Below are 19,428 nucleotides of genomic sequence, written 5' to 3'. Positions count from 1 at the left end.
TTTGAAGCTGGGATGGCATTGATTGGATTGCAGTAAATTTTATATTTATTGGGACTGTTGAAGCATCGGAGAAATGATAATCGTTTTCCTTTTGCTCCTCAGTTAATAGATGCATCAATACATGTTGATAGTTAAAACTGTTATCAAGTTATAGAAACACCACCAGATTACAGGAGAGTCAAGAAAATTGCATAGTAAACAGATTGTTGTACATTTATTAGAAGAAAAAAAAAATGTAAAATGACCAGGAAGATCATGGGGCTCGGACAAACTTGCAACCACGTGCCTAACCTTGATATATCTGAATCTCAAAAAAGTTTAAAAGAGAATATCATTCCGTCAGAAGATCACTTCCCAGGCAAACTAAGTGAATTCGAATGCATTAGGGAATCAAATCCCCTTTTGAGTGGTGAGAAAGATGAGACAGAAATTGTTTATTCAGAAGAAGATGATCATCCATTCAATATTCATAAGCAATATAGCGCTTCATCTTATTTTGTAAACTAGTGAATGCCCGTGCCAGTCGGCACTCTAGACATATTGCTTTTGAACAACACCCCAAGAGAGACCATCTCTATAGTAGCATTGGATCGATGATATAACCATTTCCAACAGTTTTATACTTCATAACCATTTCATACGCATATTCAAGTGAGTTTAATTATTGCAATTCTATGTATTTCATTTCTCACAAACCAACTCATTACACATACCCTTATACATTCATTAATTCAGTACATATCAGAATGAGAATGATGAAAATAAAGGGAGAGAGTCTTCAATTAAGAGCATCATCATTTTTTTTTTTTAAAATAAAAAAATTCAGCAGAGTCTCCTTTGTATTTTCAACATTTCAAAAACCTAAATCCTGTCATAACCTGAAAATCAAACAATACAATTCTCATAGATCAACCATACCAAAATATATAACTTCATATTTATACATAACACAAATTACTTCTAAAACTAAAAGACAACTCATTAAATATTAAAGAAGACTTTGCATAAATTTTCACCTGGGGCTAATTCTAGTAATGAAATAGAAAAATAAAATAAAATAAATACTCCACGCCCACTTATCGAGTTCTTCATTTCTCTCATTCTCCCCTCTATGCATACTTTTCACACCATTCTGCTACCATATGGATAAATGCGCCATGGAGCAAAGACTACAATCATGTTGCGAAAAATTATGGCAATTTAACTTGGTACCTGCAAACAAACCACATACACATGATTTTTTTAGACTTGATACATTTAGCATATTGTTTACAAAAGAGATGGTTCTCAAAATAAAATAATCTCTATTCTTATTTTTAAGTATCCACGCTATCATCAACAAAAAAAAACTATCATAAAAACTTACATAACATATATATGGATACAATATATTCTTTATTTTCTAAACCAATAAAAGTAACATTTTTTAATTTCTCACTTGCCTTTTCTCATTGGTATCGATGTCCTTAGAGAAGAACTTCTGGGTATACGACATTTGTAATGCAATTTCTTACATTAGGTGGAAGAAAAACGGATATTCTTTTTGAAGAAGTACATCTGGACATGGTCACATAGAGTTGCCCATGACTGAAAACCGGTGTCCTCAAATCAATGCCAACATATTTCACTGACTGGCCTTGCGACTTATTAATTGTCATGGCATAAGCTAGTCGAACAGGGAATTGTCGTCTTGATAGTTTGAAAGGCAACTCTGCATTTGAGGGAGCCAGAGATATTCTTGGGATGAGTACCGGATTTCCAGCTTTCTCTCCAGTCAAAATTTTGGCTTGAAGGACTTTACTCGCACATTGAAGCACCATAAGTCGTGTCCCATTGCAAAGGCCATCTTTAGGTGCTATGTTCCTGAGCAACATTATAGGGCATCCAGGTTTTAACTTGAGATTGAAAGGTGGTAAGCTAGAAGGGTCGAGGGAGTTCAAACTTCGGTGGGATAGTGAGCCCCACTTGGATTATCAATATCATCTTCGATAATTTTATCTGCAGCCAAATACTCAAAGCTTCACCAGGAAACAAATTCAGTGCAACCTCATTAATTGCACTCACATCATCATTACGGCAGCAAGAATAATAGTGCGATCGGTTAAGAAATTTGGAGACGGTGTGTCCATAACATCCAATTGGGGATAGACGCGAGAAGATGAGTTCTTGGATATTGGTACACTTGCGTATTCCATTCGGCAATTTATGCACGCATTCTTTGGGATTCAAACCAATCTAAATGAATCAAAGCAAAAATGAATTCATTAGTTTCTAAAATAGTTCGTTTATATATGGAACTAATGGAGAAAAAACATTCTAATTAGAAGGCATTAGTAGCACACCTCCAACAAAAAAATCGGGCGAATTCGACATTCTCGGACTCTGCCATTTCAAGCCGCATGTTCTGTACCAAGTGCAAAACTTCTAAATAACTCCAAAGGAAAGAGCGCCGTAGTGATGCACCAACAAATTGCTCTCTCTGGCCTAACGGTATAACAGGTAGTGTTTGTCGAAAATCACCACCAAGAACTGTAGTGATACCACCAAATATCTTCTTGTTTCCACAAATATCTTGAAGTGTTCTATCCACAGCCTCAACACAGTATCTATGTTGCATGGGCACCTGGTCCCAAACAATTAGTTTTGTTTCTTTAAATAGGTCGGCAAAGGTCGAATGTTTAGTGAAGCCGCAAAAAAGTGGTATCCATCACATCAATTGGAATTTTAAATGTAGAATGGCGGTCGTCCACCGATAATAACAGATGCAATTCCTAATGATGCCACCATGATGACAATAAGACCCATGCTGCGGCAGGCCTTTGCAATTGTATTATACAAAAAAGTTTTCCCTGTACCAGCTGCTCCATTCAAAAAGAAAAGTTTGCCCTTGTCACCAAATACTGAATCAATCACAGCAGTGTAAGCATGAAGTTGTTAAATCATTAAGACGACTCACATCAATTGCAGCCTCTTCTCCTATGCCTTCATGCTGAAGTTGGCGTTGCTCCCAAATGAGCCTATTGCCAACAATTTTGCTCCAATCCTTTTTTTGCTTTGGCATGGGCGGGAAATCTTCCAATGTCTTCCTAGATTCTAAAAGGATTTGTTCCACCAGATATAAGCCGTAATCTGTTATTTGCTCATCAGTTGGATCTGGGATGCCGTGCTTTGTTCGAAGCCAATGTCCAAGATCATCACATATACTCGATGCAAATTTGCTCCAAAGTAGATCTGGTCGTAACGGATGACACTCTAAAAGAATTACACAAAACAACCTCCGCAGTTGATATCCAGTTTTCATTATTATCCACGCCTCTTCTAGGCATTGTATCCACTCATCATCGGCTTCCAACAGCCCACGGGCAATACATGCTTCTTTGTATGTCGCATGTACCGCGGTATCACCGACTTTATAAAGATATGCAAAGGAGGTAGGCCCTTTTACAACAAAGTAGTAGTAAGCGTAGATAAAACCGCTCCCGGCATTAGGGGCTTGCAAAATACATCCTACCAATGGAAGGTCCCCGAGTCCTAGGAGTCCACTCTTGAGAGTCTTTGTGGAAAACATAGTGTCGTTGGAAATTCTTGATAGGTATATGCTCGTGCATCCGGATCTTCAACCAACGCTTAAAGAAAGTCGCCGTGTTGAAGTTTGGTCTCCTCTCGGGCAAGAATTGCATCCATAGGTTCTTTGCTATTGAAAACAACCCTATGCATGCCTTCCAAATGAAGCCAATCGTTGGACACTTGGAAACTCTTTATACATTGGATTTTGAAATAGATGCCATGCAGCTTTCACGTTGGTCCAATGTACCTTGCATCGATATATTGCTGAATCTCATCATTTGTTCCTGCCGCCACCACCATTTGCTTTTTGTCATAGCCTTTGTAGATGTACTTGTTAATATATTTAACACTTGACACGATGCACAAACTTCAACATTGATATGGCGGTCAAACATTTCGCATGGATATGCATTGTAGGGAACAACATCTCCATTATCAACTTTAACCATTTTATTCTTCCTCTTCACATAATATTTCTTGCCGATTAATCGCCGGTAAATGGAGTACCCTTTTTTATCCATAATTGTTTCCTCCACAAACTCTTTTGGATAGGCTTTGGTGCATCGACCATTTTCCATACATGAAGCACTCGGATCTCGATCACCACAGGGGCCATGAACCATGCACTTCTTCACTGTTTCAAACAATGCAGGGTGGGTGTCGGGGTCTGGGAATTCGGCACATACAAATTTATCCACTTGCTCACTGTTTCGGATCTTGTCATCATGTGTGAGAAATAAAGGCAATGCATGTGTGGAAGACCACGCTTCTGAAATTCAATGGTATAGACATATGCAACCACCCGGCCGAAGATATCATTCTTCAAGATTTCTTTCATAATTGCTTTTCGTTTCAGCTCGAATACCCGTGCAACTATTTCAGGCCGAAGTGTCGAAGTCTGGTGTTCCTTGAGCGCATCTTTAATTTCCTGCCAATTAGGGTTTGCAGTCACCGTAAGAAAAATATCTGGGTGCTTATAGTGCCGGGTGATAGCCATTGAATCCTGAAAAATCTCGTACATGTGCCTTGGACTTCCAACATGCGAGGAAGGCAAAATGAACCGTTGGCCAATTTGATCAGGACTTAATCCCTCAAGTGCAACATCTGTCAAGCACTTGTACACATCCGAACGGATGGTGTCTTGATTTAGTCTAATGTATCGCAGACGGTTCTGTTCATATGCAGCCCAAGCATCAACCAAAAATTCATGCAACAATTTACACCCTAGCAAGATGGATGAGTACTCTGTGGGTCGTTCAAACAAACGGTAGGCGTAATACAATAATTGGGTGAGTCTTGCATTACTTGGAGCATTTCTCTTGACGTCCCACAACTTCAAATCAGGTGACCAACCCAAATCCCCATAAGGAAACAGAAGAACATAATGCAAAGGCAAATAAGCGGGATGACATTCGCTTATCCGTTCCAACTCATGCCCTCCTCTCAAGCGAAGTACAATATCACGCATGGCATCAACCTTACTCCCATCTCCAGGCAATATCACTGCAATCTCATCAGTTGTCGGAAGATTGTACCTTCGTCTATCCGAACGCGGATCATAGTGTAGATGGACCGGAACATTGTTATTCTCAGAAGCATTTTCAGTTAAAACCTCAAATGCTTGCTTATAGATATCACAAAACTTGTGGGTCTGCAGAAGAGTTTCTTGTACAGTTTTCAACACTTCTCTTGACAAATTCAGATTGCGATTGTGGTGGTGATCCAAAGCAGCTAGGGGATCATAAATATAAAGTTGCGAAAACTTAGGTTCCATCCCCGGATCAGGCAACAATGAACCGATTTGGTGCCGCAACTCCCCATGGACAGTGAATGAGGTTGGACCACGCCCATGTAACACACGATCGTTAAATTTGCAACCAAGACTGGTAAAGGCATTACACACATTGTATTGCCGAATCTGCTCACGGAATAATCTTGCACGTTTATTAGATCCTTCGAATAAAGATTTAAGTGCCGAAGGCAGTGGAGAAAGAAGCGGTAGCTTAACTTTTCCTTGTAAACAGCAAGTTCCAAATAAAGGTCGGTTGCGCCTTGATTTTGATAACTGTTCATCTTTCCAATGAAGGGCCGAACAAAATGGACAGAGAACATCCATCTTTCCCAGAAAGTGGCGGCGATTTGGAACAGGAAGCACATGGCCTCTATGAGGATTAAGAATTTCTTCTTCACTTTCATCAAATCCAGTCATATCATGATCACTGCAAAAATAGACCTATGATATATCACGCTTTACAGTATGTTGAAACCTAACAAAAGAGTGAGAATTTAAGCACTTGACTTACATAGTGTTATCCTCACAACTTTGCATTGTGACATCTTCCGTGATAGATGAAGAGGACCCACTTCAGATGCGTTGACCTCGCGTCTTCTTAAAGGAATCTGATATGTAATCAGACATAACGTCTTTTTCCCTCCGTCTTCGATTTTGTTGTGCTATAGTCCTTTGATCGATATCTTTTTCTCTTCGAAGACGTTGTACAATAGATCTCCGATTAGGAGGTGCAATAGAGCTTTGAGTGGGAGGCACAATAGATAAGAGATTGGGAGGCGCAGTAGATCTTCGATTAGGAGGCACAACAGATAACACATTAGGAGCTGCGGGAGATCGTCGATTAGGAGGCACAACAGATAACCTATTAAGAGCCGCAGGAGAGCTTCGATTAGGAGGCACGACAGATAACCTATTAAGAGCTGCGGGAGATTTTCGATTAGAAGGCATAACAGATAACCTATTCGGAGCCGCATTAGATCTTCGATTAGGAGGCACAACAACAGATAACCTATTCGGAGCCGCATTAGATCTTCGATTAGGAGGCACAACAAATAAAATATTGGGAGTCGCAGTTGATCTTCGATTAGGAGGCACATATACCAGATTAGGAGACACAACATTTCTTCGATGTGGAGGCACATATACCAGATTAGGAGGTTCTGCTATGGAATTGGCTGGGTGAACTAACGATTCCCTTCCTCTCTCTTCAATGCACTCTTTAACCATGATTGCCTAGGAAGCGTCAATTCGCAAAAATTTGGAAACACGCAAAGTTAAAGAATCAAAACGGAGCTCTAATCAAATAGCACAGCAAAGACTCAAAGTAGTAAATATAAAAAAAGGAAACCAACCAGCAATGCTCGTAGACTTTTCCCACTAAAATAAGACCACCAGTGGAACGAAGTAAGAAATTGCCTTCACTTACTTCTGAACGGTCAATTTAAATAAAATCACTTCCTATTAAATAAAAGGATTCTCCACTTCCTATTAGATAGATTGAAATTATAACAAATTGGCAAGAGTTTGAGTTGTCGAGATATATCTAGAAATTAACAAAGAAAATTCTAATTCTAATTAAGTCTACATTTTAACCATCTATTCTCCACTACCGATATATATCTAGGAATTAACAAAGAAAATTCTAATTCTAAAATATTTTAACTTCTGTCATTCTCCACTATCGATGGTAAAAAAAGGAATTCGAAAATAACCCCATTAAACGCTCTAGTAACGACAGCAGTACAAAGTTAAAAAAAAAAAAAAAATAGCACACCAGCACAAAGTAACGACACCAGCACAAAGTTAACAAATACCCATTTCTTAATTCAAAAAGAAAAAACAAATAAGCTAGGGGGTTTAATAAAATTCGAAAAGAAAAATTCAAATAAGCTAGAGGGTTCAATAAATTTCACCTTAAAATCGGAACAACAAAATACTTTGTGACTGCGGAATAGCAACGACGCCAGCTTCGATCTCTCGGAAGTTGTCTCCACCTCTAGCAACGACGCCAGCACGAAGCTAAAAAATGGTACACATTTCTCTGATACCAATTTCGTAATTTGAAAATAAAAAACAAATAAGCTAGAGGGTTCAATAAAATTCACCTTAAACGGCTTTAGATTATCAAAGTATCAAACCAAACAGTAGCAAGGAAGTCTTGCTATGGTCGTCCAATCCACTATCAACTTGACTATTCCAAGTCTTGCTATGGTCGTCCACTCCTAAACTGGATTCCAACTGAAAATTTTCTTCTCATACTCCTAAACTGGCAAAATTTAGTTCACCCTCCCTCGCCACTTCCATCATCGCATGCCGATATCGAACTTGGAGGATGAATGTGGTAATCGCATATCCTAGGATGTAAAAGAGCATCCCGCAGTTCCGTTGTGTCGATTTTTCCATCATGGTCTTTGTCAAATCTCTCGAATATGGCCTAAGAAAGTGAACAAATTAAAATAGTGAATACCAAATATCATAAGAGTACACTTTCAACAGAGCACATTAATAGGAAGGGTGGCCAGGAGGTTGCACACATCAGTTTATAATTTATGCTATAACCCTATATTCAGGTGTTCAAGATAGAATTGCTCCTAAAAATTCTTTTAGTTGGAAAAGTTCAGATATCTATAACCATAAACTCATATCAATCATTTGTATCCTATTTAGATAGACCCAACTAAATAATGCATCCTAGAGGGCTAGAGGGAATTATTTATCTGACAATATCCTCTTAATATTAACAATAACAAATAATTTCTGTGAAGCACATATTGTTTGGCTAAAACTTCGGCACATATTGTTTGGCTAAAACTTCACAATAGGATTTTGCTTTGTGATTTTCTCCTGCATGCTTATTGAAAAGTGATGAACTCCAAAAAGTAACAAAGGAAGTTGCATGTATCCGAAAGAGTGTCGTGCCCTAACCAGTCCTATATATCTTTTAAAACATATGATGCACACAATCATAGTCACGTGATAAGATTAAAATGTACTACTTTCGCATCCCTAGGTCTTACCAATTAAGACCAAAGGAAGAACATCATCTTCACCTTCCGAACAATGTTTCCTTTTAACCATTAAAGACATACCTCAATGCTAGAATATAGGACCTTATGAAAGAGTCTTGCAAAACACACTCTATCAAGAATAGATCAAATCATTCACTTGTCACCATCCTAACTATCAAGTAAAACCAAATGACATTTGGTAATTTAAAGTGAATCATAGAACAACAATAACTAAATATAAACATAAGTAAAAAACAGTGGTTAATAATAAGGCGCACTGTAATTGGAGGATCGGTGAGTAAAACCCCAAAATGAGAGAAATGGTGAGAAGATGTGTTTTGGTAAAAAAAACCGAAATTAATGTTTTTTTGGGCTCGAACCCACGCCGTGGGATTTTGCTAGAAATGATCCTGACCGTCCTTTATTATAGTTTTGTCTTTTAGTGCTTAAAAAATCCCTATCTTATTAGATAGATTGTAGATCTGTAAATTGTAGATCTGTTTTTTTTTTTTTTTTATTTTTATTTTTATTTTTATTTTTATTTTTTAGAAGATGAGACGTAAAAGACATTTTTACCCCCACTTTTGGTTTCTGAAATTTTGAAATTTCGCGATTTTTAAATGAATTAGATCTGATGATCTCAGGATGAGATTTGATGGGCCAGGAGAGGTGTGAGATTAGAGTGTCACTATAAGAGTGTCACTATAGCCTAACCGTATATATACTAGGGTATGCCCGTGCCTACGGCCCGCGAGACCTCGACGCGCCTGCGATATTACCCCGACAACTCATCGCGCCTTCGTCGCAAAGCGCATAATGCATCTTAAGCGAAAATATTCGGCACAAGACCAGCGAAACAACTCAATTTATAAATACAGCCGCAAGGCCATCCCAATTACCCATTATCTATAAGTCCAAGTCAATTGGAGGCGCTAACAGTTTATGGGTTAGCCCAACAATTTATAAGTCCAGCTGCAATTGTTGACTTTTGGTTGATTTTTGAATAGATCCCATAGTATTGATTACACTTAACAAAATTACACAAACTCTCCAAACACTTGGATCTGCCATGTCACAACTTAGAAAAGACAATGACAACAATTGGATGGAGTCTCTGTGGGCTCCACACCATTGCTTTTTATTATATATATATATATATATATATCGCCTTGTCAAAAATAGTGTTTTAAGTTTGCAATTTTATCTAACGGTCTAGAAATAATTTTAAGTTTGACAAGGCTAGAAATATCGAATTGAGCTAATTTTTTGTAGAGATATAATCCATGGTGGGTAGAATATATCTACAAAAAATTAGCCACTAATTCATTGTTGAAATGTACTTTTTGATAGGATGTACAATAAGGATGTCATTATAAGGATGTCACTCTAGCCAAGGCGTATATATATATATATATATATATATATATATATATAGGGGCTGGCTACCTTGACAGCTCCAATTGACAGCTAATCTTGACAGCCCACCACATACACTAGATTATAGTCCATCCAACGTCCAGATCTTGATCTCATTTAACAAAGGAATTAGGGAGGGTAACTTAGTCATTTGACTTTCTATTCTAAAAAAAACTCACGAACAAACCACCCAACTCTTCTTCCCCTTCCACCCAACAAAACCGATCTCTCCCAACAAATCCCAGCTCTTCTCATTCCACCCAACAAATCTCAGCTCTTCTCCTTCCACCCAACAAAATCAATCTCTCCCAACAAATCCCAACTGAGAGCTTGATGAACTCTCTCTCCCTCTACATAAAATCTTCGACCGCTCTCCTCACCTAAAGAAAACAATTCAAGTTTGAAGCTTTTTACTTTTTTGGTGAGTTGTTTCTATTTTGTTTTAATGTATCAAATGTTAGGAAGAAACCCACCCACCTACCTTTCACGTTTTTCATTTTTTCTAGTGTTTGTGCATGGTTAGTTTAATAGGCGCACGCCCACATTTAATTACTGTCTAATTTTTTTTAAGAGTTAAAATTGGAAATTTAATATGGGAGTCGCTTGATATTTATTTCGTTATGGTTATGCATTTATTCCGTTTGATATATTTTCCTTGCTTTTTGAATTTTCTAGAAATGGAAGGGAATGTTGGAGCTGTTGACGGGTCTTCTTCTCGTTGTACTGATTCCCAAAGTAAAGATGTCGAGATATTAGTTGCTCCGCACTTAGGTATGAAGTTTAATAGTGTTGATGAAGCAAAGACTTACTATAGAGAGTTTGGTAAACAAGAAGGATTTGAGATTCGTGTTCGGACTATAGATAAAAAACAAACTGGTGTGGAATTGCCTTCTAGTTGTCTATTGGTTTGCTCACGTGAGGGGGTCCATAACAAGAAAGAAGAAAGTGAAGGTGTAGCTTCGAGAAATACTTCGACTGTTAGGTTGCCAAGCTAGAATGCGAGTTACAAAAAGAAAACTTGAAAATATATATGATGTGAGCTTCGCTGCAAACAACCATAGCCACAGTTTCGTCTCTCCATCAAAGAGGCAGTATATGAAAGGTAACAAAAATATGCCTGAAGCTGCGGCCGCGTTTGTGAGAGAGGTTTTTCATGACAACGGTATACCAGTAGGGAAAGTGGCGACGCGTTTTCCATGGGGATGTGATTGGGTTTAGGAGAAAGCATTGTTGGAACCACCATTATGGTTTGACGAGAAAAATGCCTAAAGACAATGATGCTACTGCCGTACTTCACTATTTTAGGCAAAAGAGTGTTGAAAATCCTCAGTTCTACTATGCCATTCAATTAGATACAAAAGGGGTTGCAGTAAATTTCTTTTGGGTTGATAGAAGGTCCCGTGTCCAATATGAGTACTTTGGGGATGTCGTATCTTTTGATACAACATATAGAACTAATGTTTACAGTATGCCTTTTGCCCTTTTTACTGGAGTCAACCACCACATGCAGTCTATTCAGTTTGGTTGTATCCTGCTACTTGATGAGACAGAAGAGACATTTGTGTGGTTGTTTCAGATATGGCTTGCAGCTATGGGTGGTCGTCCACCAACTTCAATGCTTACTGACCAAGATTTAGCGATGACTACAGCAATTAGAAGAGTTTTCCTTGCTACTCGACATCGATTTTGTCTTTGGCACATTATGCAAAAAATTTCAGAGAAGTTGTCCTTTGTCTACCATAAGCTCGATATATTGTGTTCAGAGCTTACATATATTATTTGGAAGTCATATAGGATTGCTGATTTTGAAAGAAGGTGGTATGCACTACTGTTGAAATATGACTTGACTGAAAATACTTGGTTGACAGAAATATATAAAAACCGTACGTCTTGGGTTCCGGCTTATCACAATGACATTTTTTTTTGCTGGTATGCATACGATTGGGCGAAGTGAATCAATGAATTCTCATTATGATCAATTCGCTAGTTCGACGACTACTGATAAGCACCCAAAACTGTAATATTAAACCCCATTGAGACATATAAATTTGGTTAATTATGTGTTTAATAATCATGAAATAAGTATATTTTCGTACTTTTGTAGGTCTTCGCAGTAAACATGAAAATATTGGTTAAACCTGCGTTAAAGCACGGGGGAACGATGTATATATAAATTCTTCCAAATCAACCATGTGATGTTAAACAAAGACGGATCAAAGTTGGGGACTAAAACATGATAGAATCGAGTCAGAACGGGACTATGTAAAGGAAAGCGTAAACTTTCGGAGCTCATATCTCGTCAACCTGGACTCCGATTTCGGCAAGTAAGTTGCCCAGCTGATTAGCATGACTAGCTTAACATTAGGCCAGAAATTACAGAAATCGACGTCCGGACCCACCAATAGACATAGCACATGGACCCACCTTTTGGGCCCACAAGAAGAGATGAGTCATCAATCATGGAGCATGTCAAGACAAAAGTGCCAAATTATTGGTGCAAAGTTGACACCTTGCATGTAATTAATAAAATTAGGTGTTAATAGTGAAAAAAAGCAAGGTGTCACTTTGTTTTAATGTGGTGGATAAAAGTGAATTAAATGTGTGTGCGTGTTTTCACGTGGGATGAGGGGGAGAATTCTAGAAAGGAAGAAAAAAAACAAAACAAGGGGGGATGCACTCCATTTACACCCTTGACTTCTTTTTCTTTATCATGCATTTTTTTTTAGCTCCTTAGTAGGAGAAGCAAGTTAGTTTTTAGTTTTAGTTTTAGTTTTGAGTTTTTTATGAAAAAAGCTTGTAATAGTTTTAATGGTAGAACTTTTTATGTTCTTGTTCTAAATGTAATCTAAACTTCTTAATGCAAGTGAGTTATTTTATTATTATTCTTCTTCTTCTTCTTTCTCATTTTACATGTCTATTTGCTTATTTCATTTATATCCCTAGGATCATGAGCTAAAACCTTCCCTTTGTGGGGGGTTAATGATGCTCATGTGAGGGATAACCTTAGTGATGTGATTTTAGTAAGTTGTTTAGGAAGAACAACTAGATCTACATCCTATCCCAAAATGGTAGTTGGTGTAGAGTCTAGTTAGGAATCAAGGTGATGATCTTAGAGATAAGTCATTGCTTTGGTTCTACATGCTAACAATATGATCTTAGAGACGAGTCATAGTGTTAGGGATCAAGTTAATCTTTATTAGGACTTGTCTATGAGTTCTAGGAAGGTTAAGATGCAAGAACCTAAAATCATACAATAGAGGTTATCTTCACATGAGGAGAACTAACTCTCCACACCTATCTAGAAGTAAATTTTTATCTTTGTTTTAGTTGCATGTTTACGTAACTTAAAGTTTTCAATTTTTGCATTAAAAAAAACCAAGTAGTTAGTATCAATTAATCCATAGTTTAAACTTACTCACTAGTTTCCTAAAAGAGCAAAAACAAGTTGTAAGTTGTCTTAGACTTAGGATGGTTTGAAATCCCTACTCAAAGCTATACACAAGAATATTGTGAGTAAGGAAATATCTTTGTATTCGCACTTTGTCAAATTAGAGAATCAAATCTCTAACACTAGCAAAAGGTGAACATCAAAATGGCACCGCTGCCATCCTAAGGACCAAAAGACCTTCCATTACAAGCTGGAATTGCTCAAAGGGGAAACCCCCACTCTCATTCCTATCCATCGTTTTTTCGTTTTCATCGTTTTTTTTTTAAAAAAATTTCCCGTGTTTCGCTACTGATCCGTGTTTGGACTTTTGGTTGCACTTACAGGAACAAAAAGTTAGGACCTGGAACATAATCTATACACTAAAATAAGATTGTTGTGAAAATTTGGGCTGACTGTGGAAGAATCCTGCACGTGGGCGATACTAGACACGCGTCCGCTAGTTGAACTCTCGTGCGCGGGTGTTAAGTCTTTGTTGGTACTCCTGTTTAATCTCCAGCATCCACTGTGAAATCTTGTTCCATTACTAGGCCTAACTCTCTGGACCTGTAACAAATACTTCAAATATCTTTTGGGATTAAGGATGTCGACGGGTTGAAACGTCTGTTTCATTTCTTCGGCGGACTTGCGGGAAGCTACACGTTCCAAATTTTATACTGTTTTGGCACGAATACCATGTATGTAGTTATTAGGTACTAGATTATGGATTATTATTTACGTATTAGGCTAGAAATATGCATGAATCATGTTAATACGTCTGTAAATATATATATGAGATTAAGTGGTTATAAATTGCATATTAATGTATATATACATACAAATGGTACTGTTTTGCATGGCTATATCTATCTATACGTATAAGTGTCTATTGTTGCATGTTTAGTATTTCTCTACGTATAACTACACGGTCTTGTTTAATAAGTCGATTTTGTCAAGAAAGAGGAGAACATTCCAACGAGGGTTAAAAATCTGAGTTGGGTAAGTTGTTTTTAAACCCTACGGGGTGAAGCTGCTCTCTATATGACACTCGCAATCTCAATGAGTATTGACGAAATCGAATTATTATGCAATACAAGAGTCGTATTTTAGTTTAGGTATAATACGTTGCATGTTTAGTTTACATTTTTGCATTGTAGTATCTATCCACATACGTATAATATCTTCGCATGCTAATGTATCTAGATACGTATGAGTGATTACAATTTGTCTGTTAGTGTAGATATACGTATACGAAATATATATATACCTATTTGCCTACATGTATGTATTACTGATGTGTATTTGCCTATACGTATCGAAGTATTTATAGATGATACAACCTTGCCTATTCGTATTGCTATACGTATGAGTAGAGTATCTTCACATGCTACTACATCTAGTATTGTATGAGTAGGTCGTATTTGCATGCTTATACTTTTTCCCTTGCATAAATCTTAATTAAAAAAAAAATTAAAATAAATTAGGACCTTGCATAAATTTTAATTCCATAAATCTTAATCATATTCCAATGGTGTCTAGGAAACTTGAAAGATTGAGATTACTTAATTAGAACCGTGCTTGCACGGAAAGCCTCCCTAAATATCTCTTTGTGACTGGTTGTTGGTTTATGCACACGTATTCCTAGCTTCACTTACGTTAGCAGTAGCTTAGGCCTACGTTGTTCAACTCTAATGCTTGAAGATAATCATAAAATTCAGGAAATAATAAGTTCTTTCTGTCAATTAGATCTAATTTTATGCTTGTATGAGATTAAGGTCTGGTTCTACTAAAGAATTTGAACTTACTTATCGTAGGAGAAAATACGATAAACATTTGCGTAAGTTTTCACCTCCACAAAATTCTTCATCTATTAATCCAAATCAAAAAGATTCCTTGTCACCATTCCCATCATTCATTATGGTCGATTTAAAATCCACCAAATTTGAAATCCCTTTTCGACTTCTATACAAAGATTACAGAATGACCTTCTTCTTCCTGCATCAAACTTGAGGACATTGTCGGTGATTTTTGAATTCTGCCAAACGTTTTTAGTTTGTAACCTGTGTATCATGATTTGGATCATGAAAAACCATACAATCATCTTCGTAGGCTTCAACAAGTGGCCACAACATTTCACCATCCAGCTGTCTCTAAGGAACAACTCTTGCTGCGGCTGTTTCCATTCACTTTAGCAGAAAAAGCGTCAATTTGGCTAGCAGGACAACAAACACAATCCATAGATACATGGAATAAACTTGTTCAAGTTTTCATGCTTCAATTTTATACTCAGAAGAAAACTACTGAAATGCTTCAGAAAATTCAATTCTTTAGTCAAAATCCTCATGAATCCTTTACGGAAGCATGGAGTCGCTTTACTGATCTTCTTTTAGAATGTCCTCATCACCAACTAGACAAAGCTGTCTGATAAATCATAAAATTGAATAGTTTACCTACAAAATGAATGATGAACTCAAAACGTAAGTAAACTAAAACTATCTTATGTGCCTATGTTTATCAAAGATTTCTACTCTCAATCCTATGAGATATAGTGGAGTAGAGTGATTCGTTCCACTCCTAGTCCTTCCGCATGTTAATGTTCTCTTCGTATAAGTACTCTTAACTCTAAAGTCTAATGAGAGATTTACGAAGTGGCAACTAGACTACGATGCAACTACCCACAAGATGCAACTAGTCGATTATCAGAACAACTATGGGAATGCTACGTTGATTCTATGATAAGGATCGAGTTAGAGGGGGATTGATTCCACCTTAACTCGACTTAATCCTACTAACGACGAATCGTCGTAATCCGAATTGAACTGCTTCGCAGAACAATATGGTTACTCCTAATCCCTAATTACACATGGCATTCCTACCAATTCATAACTAGCATGTGAACGATTAAACCCATTCTCATGGTGAACTAATCGTTTCTAGAGTGGAAAGGAATTTACGACGACTCTACGATAATCGGAATCAAGCTTTCATCAAGGCTTCTCAACCCCCTCTAATGGAGGTTTAACCGAGAATCATTACGCAATCATTTCCGATTAAATTAAAACTAAACATAATATAAAGAATTGAAATTTACTAATCTAATTTAAACAATAATTAAAATCTAATTAATAACTAAGAATTGAATAACAAGTAATAAATGAAATCAGACCTAACACAAATGTAACTAACAAGAATCGAAATTGACAAAATAACTATTTTATTTATCTAATCAATCAAGAACAATGATTCAAAGACTTAATCTAAAACAATAATTGAAAATGGAACTAAAACTTAATTACTCTACTGAAAACTAGATCTAGAATTATCTATATTGTTTTAGGTCTAACTAGCTACCTTAACTATCTACCCTATCTACCATTAACCAAGAGTGAAGCTTTGGTTTTTATACATTCAGATCCAAAAATCGTGCATGGGCTTGGAGCCATGTTTTGGGCCGAGAATCGGGGCCCAAACCCAATCTTCAAATCCAAAAGGCCTCTTCAGCTGAAGTTGGCTTCAACAGACTTTTCCTCCACTTCTGCTCCTTTGATTGGGTCAAGGCTTGGACCATTGGAAAGCTCTTTCCGAGTCGGTCGTTTTGACATAAGGTAGGTCCCATTCCGAGGTCTGAGTCCAAAGATACGGCCTTTGGAAGTTCTACTGACTTGTGTGCTATTTCTGCCCGCGTCGACTTTTCAGCTTTTGATCGGGCTTTGTCTTCTTGAATCTTTGCCTTTAGTCACGGAACTCCTTAGTAACCGAGCTTTGCTCCTTTATCTCGCTAAAGTGGCACATTTCTACACATAATGGACTTTAAAACCTGAAATGCATAAAAACACGTAATCAGTGTTAACTCTTAATTATTACTCACATAATTGGTCTAAAAGTATGACTGTTACAGGGTTAAAACTACAGTTTTGGGCTCTTATCAAACCACCCCCAAACAACATTTTGCTTGTCCTCAAGCAAAGATGAGAAATTAGAATAAGTGACCAAAAATGGAGTTCTAACTACTCTCGCTTTGAAAGTCGCGATTGCATTGACCATATAACAAGGCGCTTAAACCACTAGGAATTCCCTAGTGGGCGAAGTTATAGTCTCGTGAGAGTTTTCCAGTGAAGGTACTCACAAACTTCATCTATACTACAACGACTAAGAAATAAAACTATTGTTTCCTTATTCATGCTCTAAATTAACTATTCCTCTCACTAGCAATGCATATAGAGTAATCAAGTCGAAACCTAAGCTAATATATGCATAATAATCAATCATCTACAATAAACATATATACAATGAGTAATACTATGAAATGCCTAGCAGGTTTGTTTCTGAAACTCGGGATAGTGTCCTTAAGTAGGTTCTCACAATAATAGTCAAGATACAACACTCTGATTTTTCCACTCAAGTTCCGCTACTCCAGTGTGCAGTGGGCACACTTTACCTTACAATCTCAATGACAACAAGGAAACCGGAGTCGATCAAACACATCTGCCACTTACTATCACACTAACCTATTCCTAATTGAGCTAGAGGTCTTTATTAGGTGTTGCAGGGATTAGGAGATGGTTTAAGAAGGAAAGAAATGGATATTCAAAAAGGACAAGTCTGAGATAATAGAGTTTCATATTATGTAACTTAGAGAAAACCTTGTTCTTTTCTTTTGCTTCTATACTTTGTTTCCATCCTTAGCCATATTTTTTTTTTCTTTGGCTTTTGACTCTCTTTTATTCTATTTTTGGGGTTTTTATTTTATTTCTATTTTTATTTTTCTTTTCTTTGGATGGAAACTTCTTTTCTTTATTTTCTGAAGCAATTAACTAACTTTTGTTTACACAGGTTTTTTTTTTCTTCTTCTTTCTTCCTCATTCTATTCTCAGACTTATTTAAATTGGGTAGGTTGAATTTTTTTAGTTTGTTTTGTTTTGTAACAGGGTAAAGGAATTGTGGTTTCTGGAAGGCTAAAGAAAGGCTCAGAGGGGCCCTAGCGGAAAATAATTCATAGGTTTGAATTTCTGGCTATATCGATCCAAAGAGGGCCTAAATTCTCGCTTAGGATATGGCATAGTGATCAAGCAAGTGGACGTGTGATTTCTCTATCCGGATTTTACTTCTTTCTTGTGTCATTTATCAAATGTTTCGCTCATATAAGGCTTTAGGCTATATTCTCACAGGATTTGTAGAATAAGTACTCTAGCCTAGATTTCAGAAACTTACTGCTAACAATCATAGATACTCATGTAATATATTTATAGATAGATGCAAAGATTATTACCTACATATTAACCTAAGTTTCTAACAATTATTCTGATGCAAAAGCTACGTGAGACTCCTAGATTGTTAAGAGCATAGAGAAAAAAAACAATACCACTATTCCTAAGTGTATAGCATAACAGCATAACTTATTTATTTATATTTTTGAATTTTTGAAATTTTAACTAGAAAACAAATACATATTATACATATCTATATCCTAACAGATGCCTTAATTACACGCGTTTCTATGCCCCCCCCCCCCAAACAAGAAGCATGCTTTGTCCTCAAAGTATTGTAAATAAAGAGGGTAGGAAAAATACCATTGAAACGTGTGAAATTTAGGAACATCTGCAAAATAAAGTTAGAACGTACTAAAATAGGAAATAAAAACTAACACAACTCTATACGAGTTCTACCCATTATGGGGTTAACAAGAATGAAATTGCTTGGGACATAAGCAGACACTAACTAGAATGAAAACTTACCTTATCTCCCGCATTACTCATCATCTTCCTCATCCTCTTCTTCCATAAAGAAGTGAGGTTCCTTTAATGTCCCCGCCATGCCATGATAATTTGCCGGGCTTCCCGCCATTTATCATATATTATTGCTAACCTATTAAGTGCTACTTGGTCCGGCCGGGGTGTAGGGTGCAACTGATGAGGTTGTATCCTCCACCCTTTCCAAGTCATTGCACGGAAAGATCGAATAATACTATTGGTGGGTGTCGCGATTAATCGACCGTAATCCAATCCGTGAAAGCGTGTACAAAAAACAGGGAAAGAAACATAGCATAATCACGGGAAACTAGAACGGGCATAAGAAGGAACTTATGCCTCATGCTATGGGATCGAGCTAAACTAGACATCAAGGTTCGGGAAGGTCATGACACATACGTCCCGTGGCTAAAAAAGCAAGGAAGACGCCGCAAAGTGACATCATTCACGAAGAAAAACGCCATTCCCTAAAAT

At 37.1% G+C, this 19,428-nt stretch overlaps 1 protein-coding gene and 1 long non-coding RNA gene across 2 annotated transcripts; both read right to left on the bottom strand.

Annotated features, from left to right (window-relative positions):
- Nucleotides 1–842: 842 nt before the first annotated feature.
- On the bottom strand, nucleotides 843–7,645 carry LOC147516723 (uncharacterized). The gene is made up of 3 exons (XR_015211130.1): nucleotides 7,465–7,645; nucleotides 7,273–7,378; nucleotides 843–1,212 (listed from the first exon to the last, which is right to left on the bottom strand). It is a non-coding gene; the product is annotated as an uncharacterized LOC147516723 (long non-coding RNA).
- Nucleotides 2,906–5,924, bottom strand: LOC147516724 (uncharacterized). Its single transcript, XM_086595006.1, has 4 exons — nucleotides 5,871–5,924; nucleotides 4,330–5,786; nucleotides 3,936–4,234; nucleotides 2,906–3,553 (listed from the first exon to the last, which is right to left on the bottom strand). Exons 1-4 carry the CDS (start codon nucleotides 5,894–5,896, stop codon nucleotides 2,906–2,908), a joined length of 2,430 nt encoding a protein of 809 aa, XP_086451132.1. The 5' UTR covers nucleotides 5,897–5,924.
- Nucleotides 7,646–19,428: the final 11,783 nt, after the last annotated feature.

Source organism: Coptis chinensis, chromosome 2 (assembly GCF_015680905.1).
Source record: "Coptis chinensis isolate HL-2020 chromosome 2, ASM1568090v1, whole genome shotgun sequence".
In the NCBI taxonomy this organism is placed as follows: domain Eukaryota; kingdom Viridiplantae; phylum Streptophyta; class Magnoliopsida; order Ranunculales; family Ranunculaceae; genus Coptis; species Coptis chinensis.
Note: the sequence above shows the minus strand (reverse complement) of the source record. Positions and strands in the feature narration are given on the sequence as shown.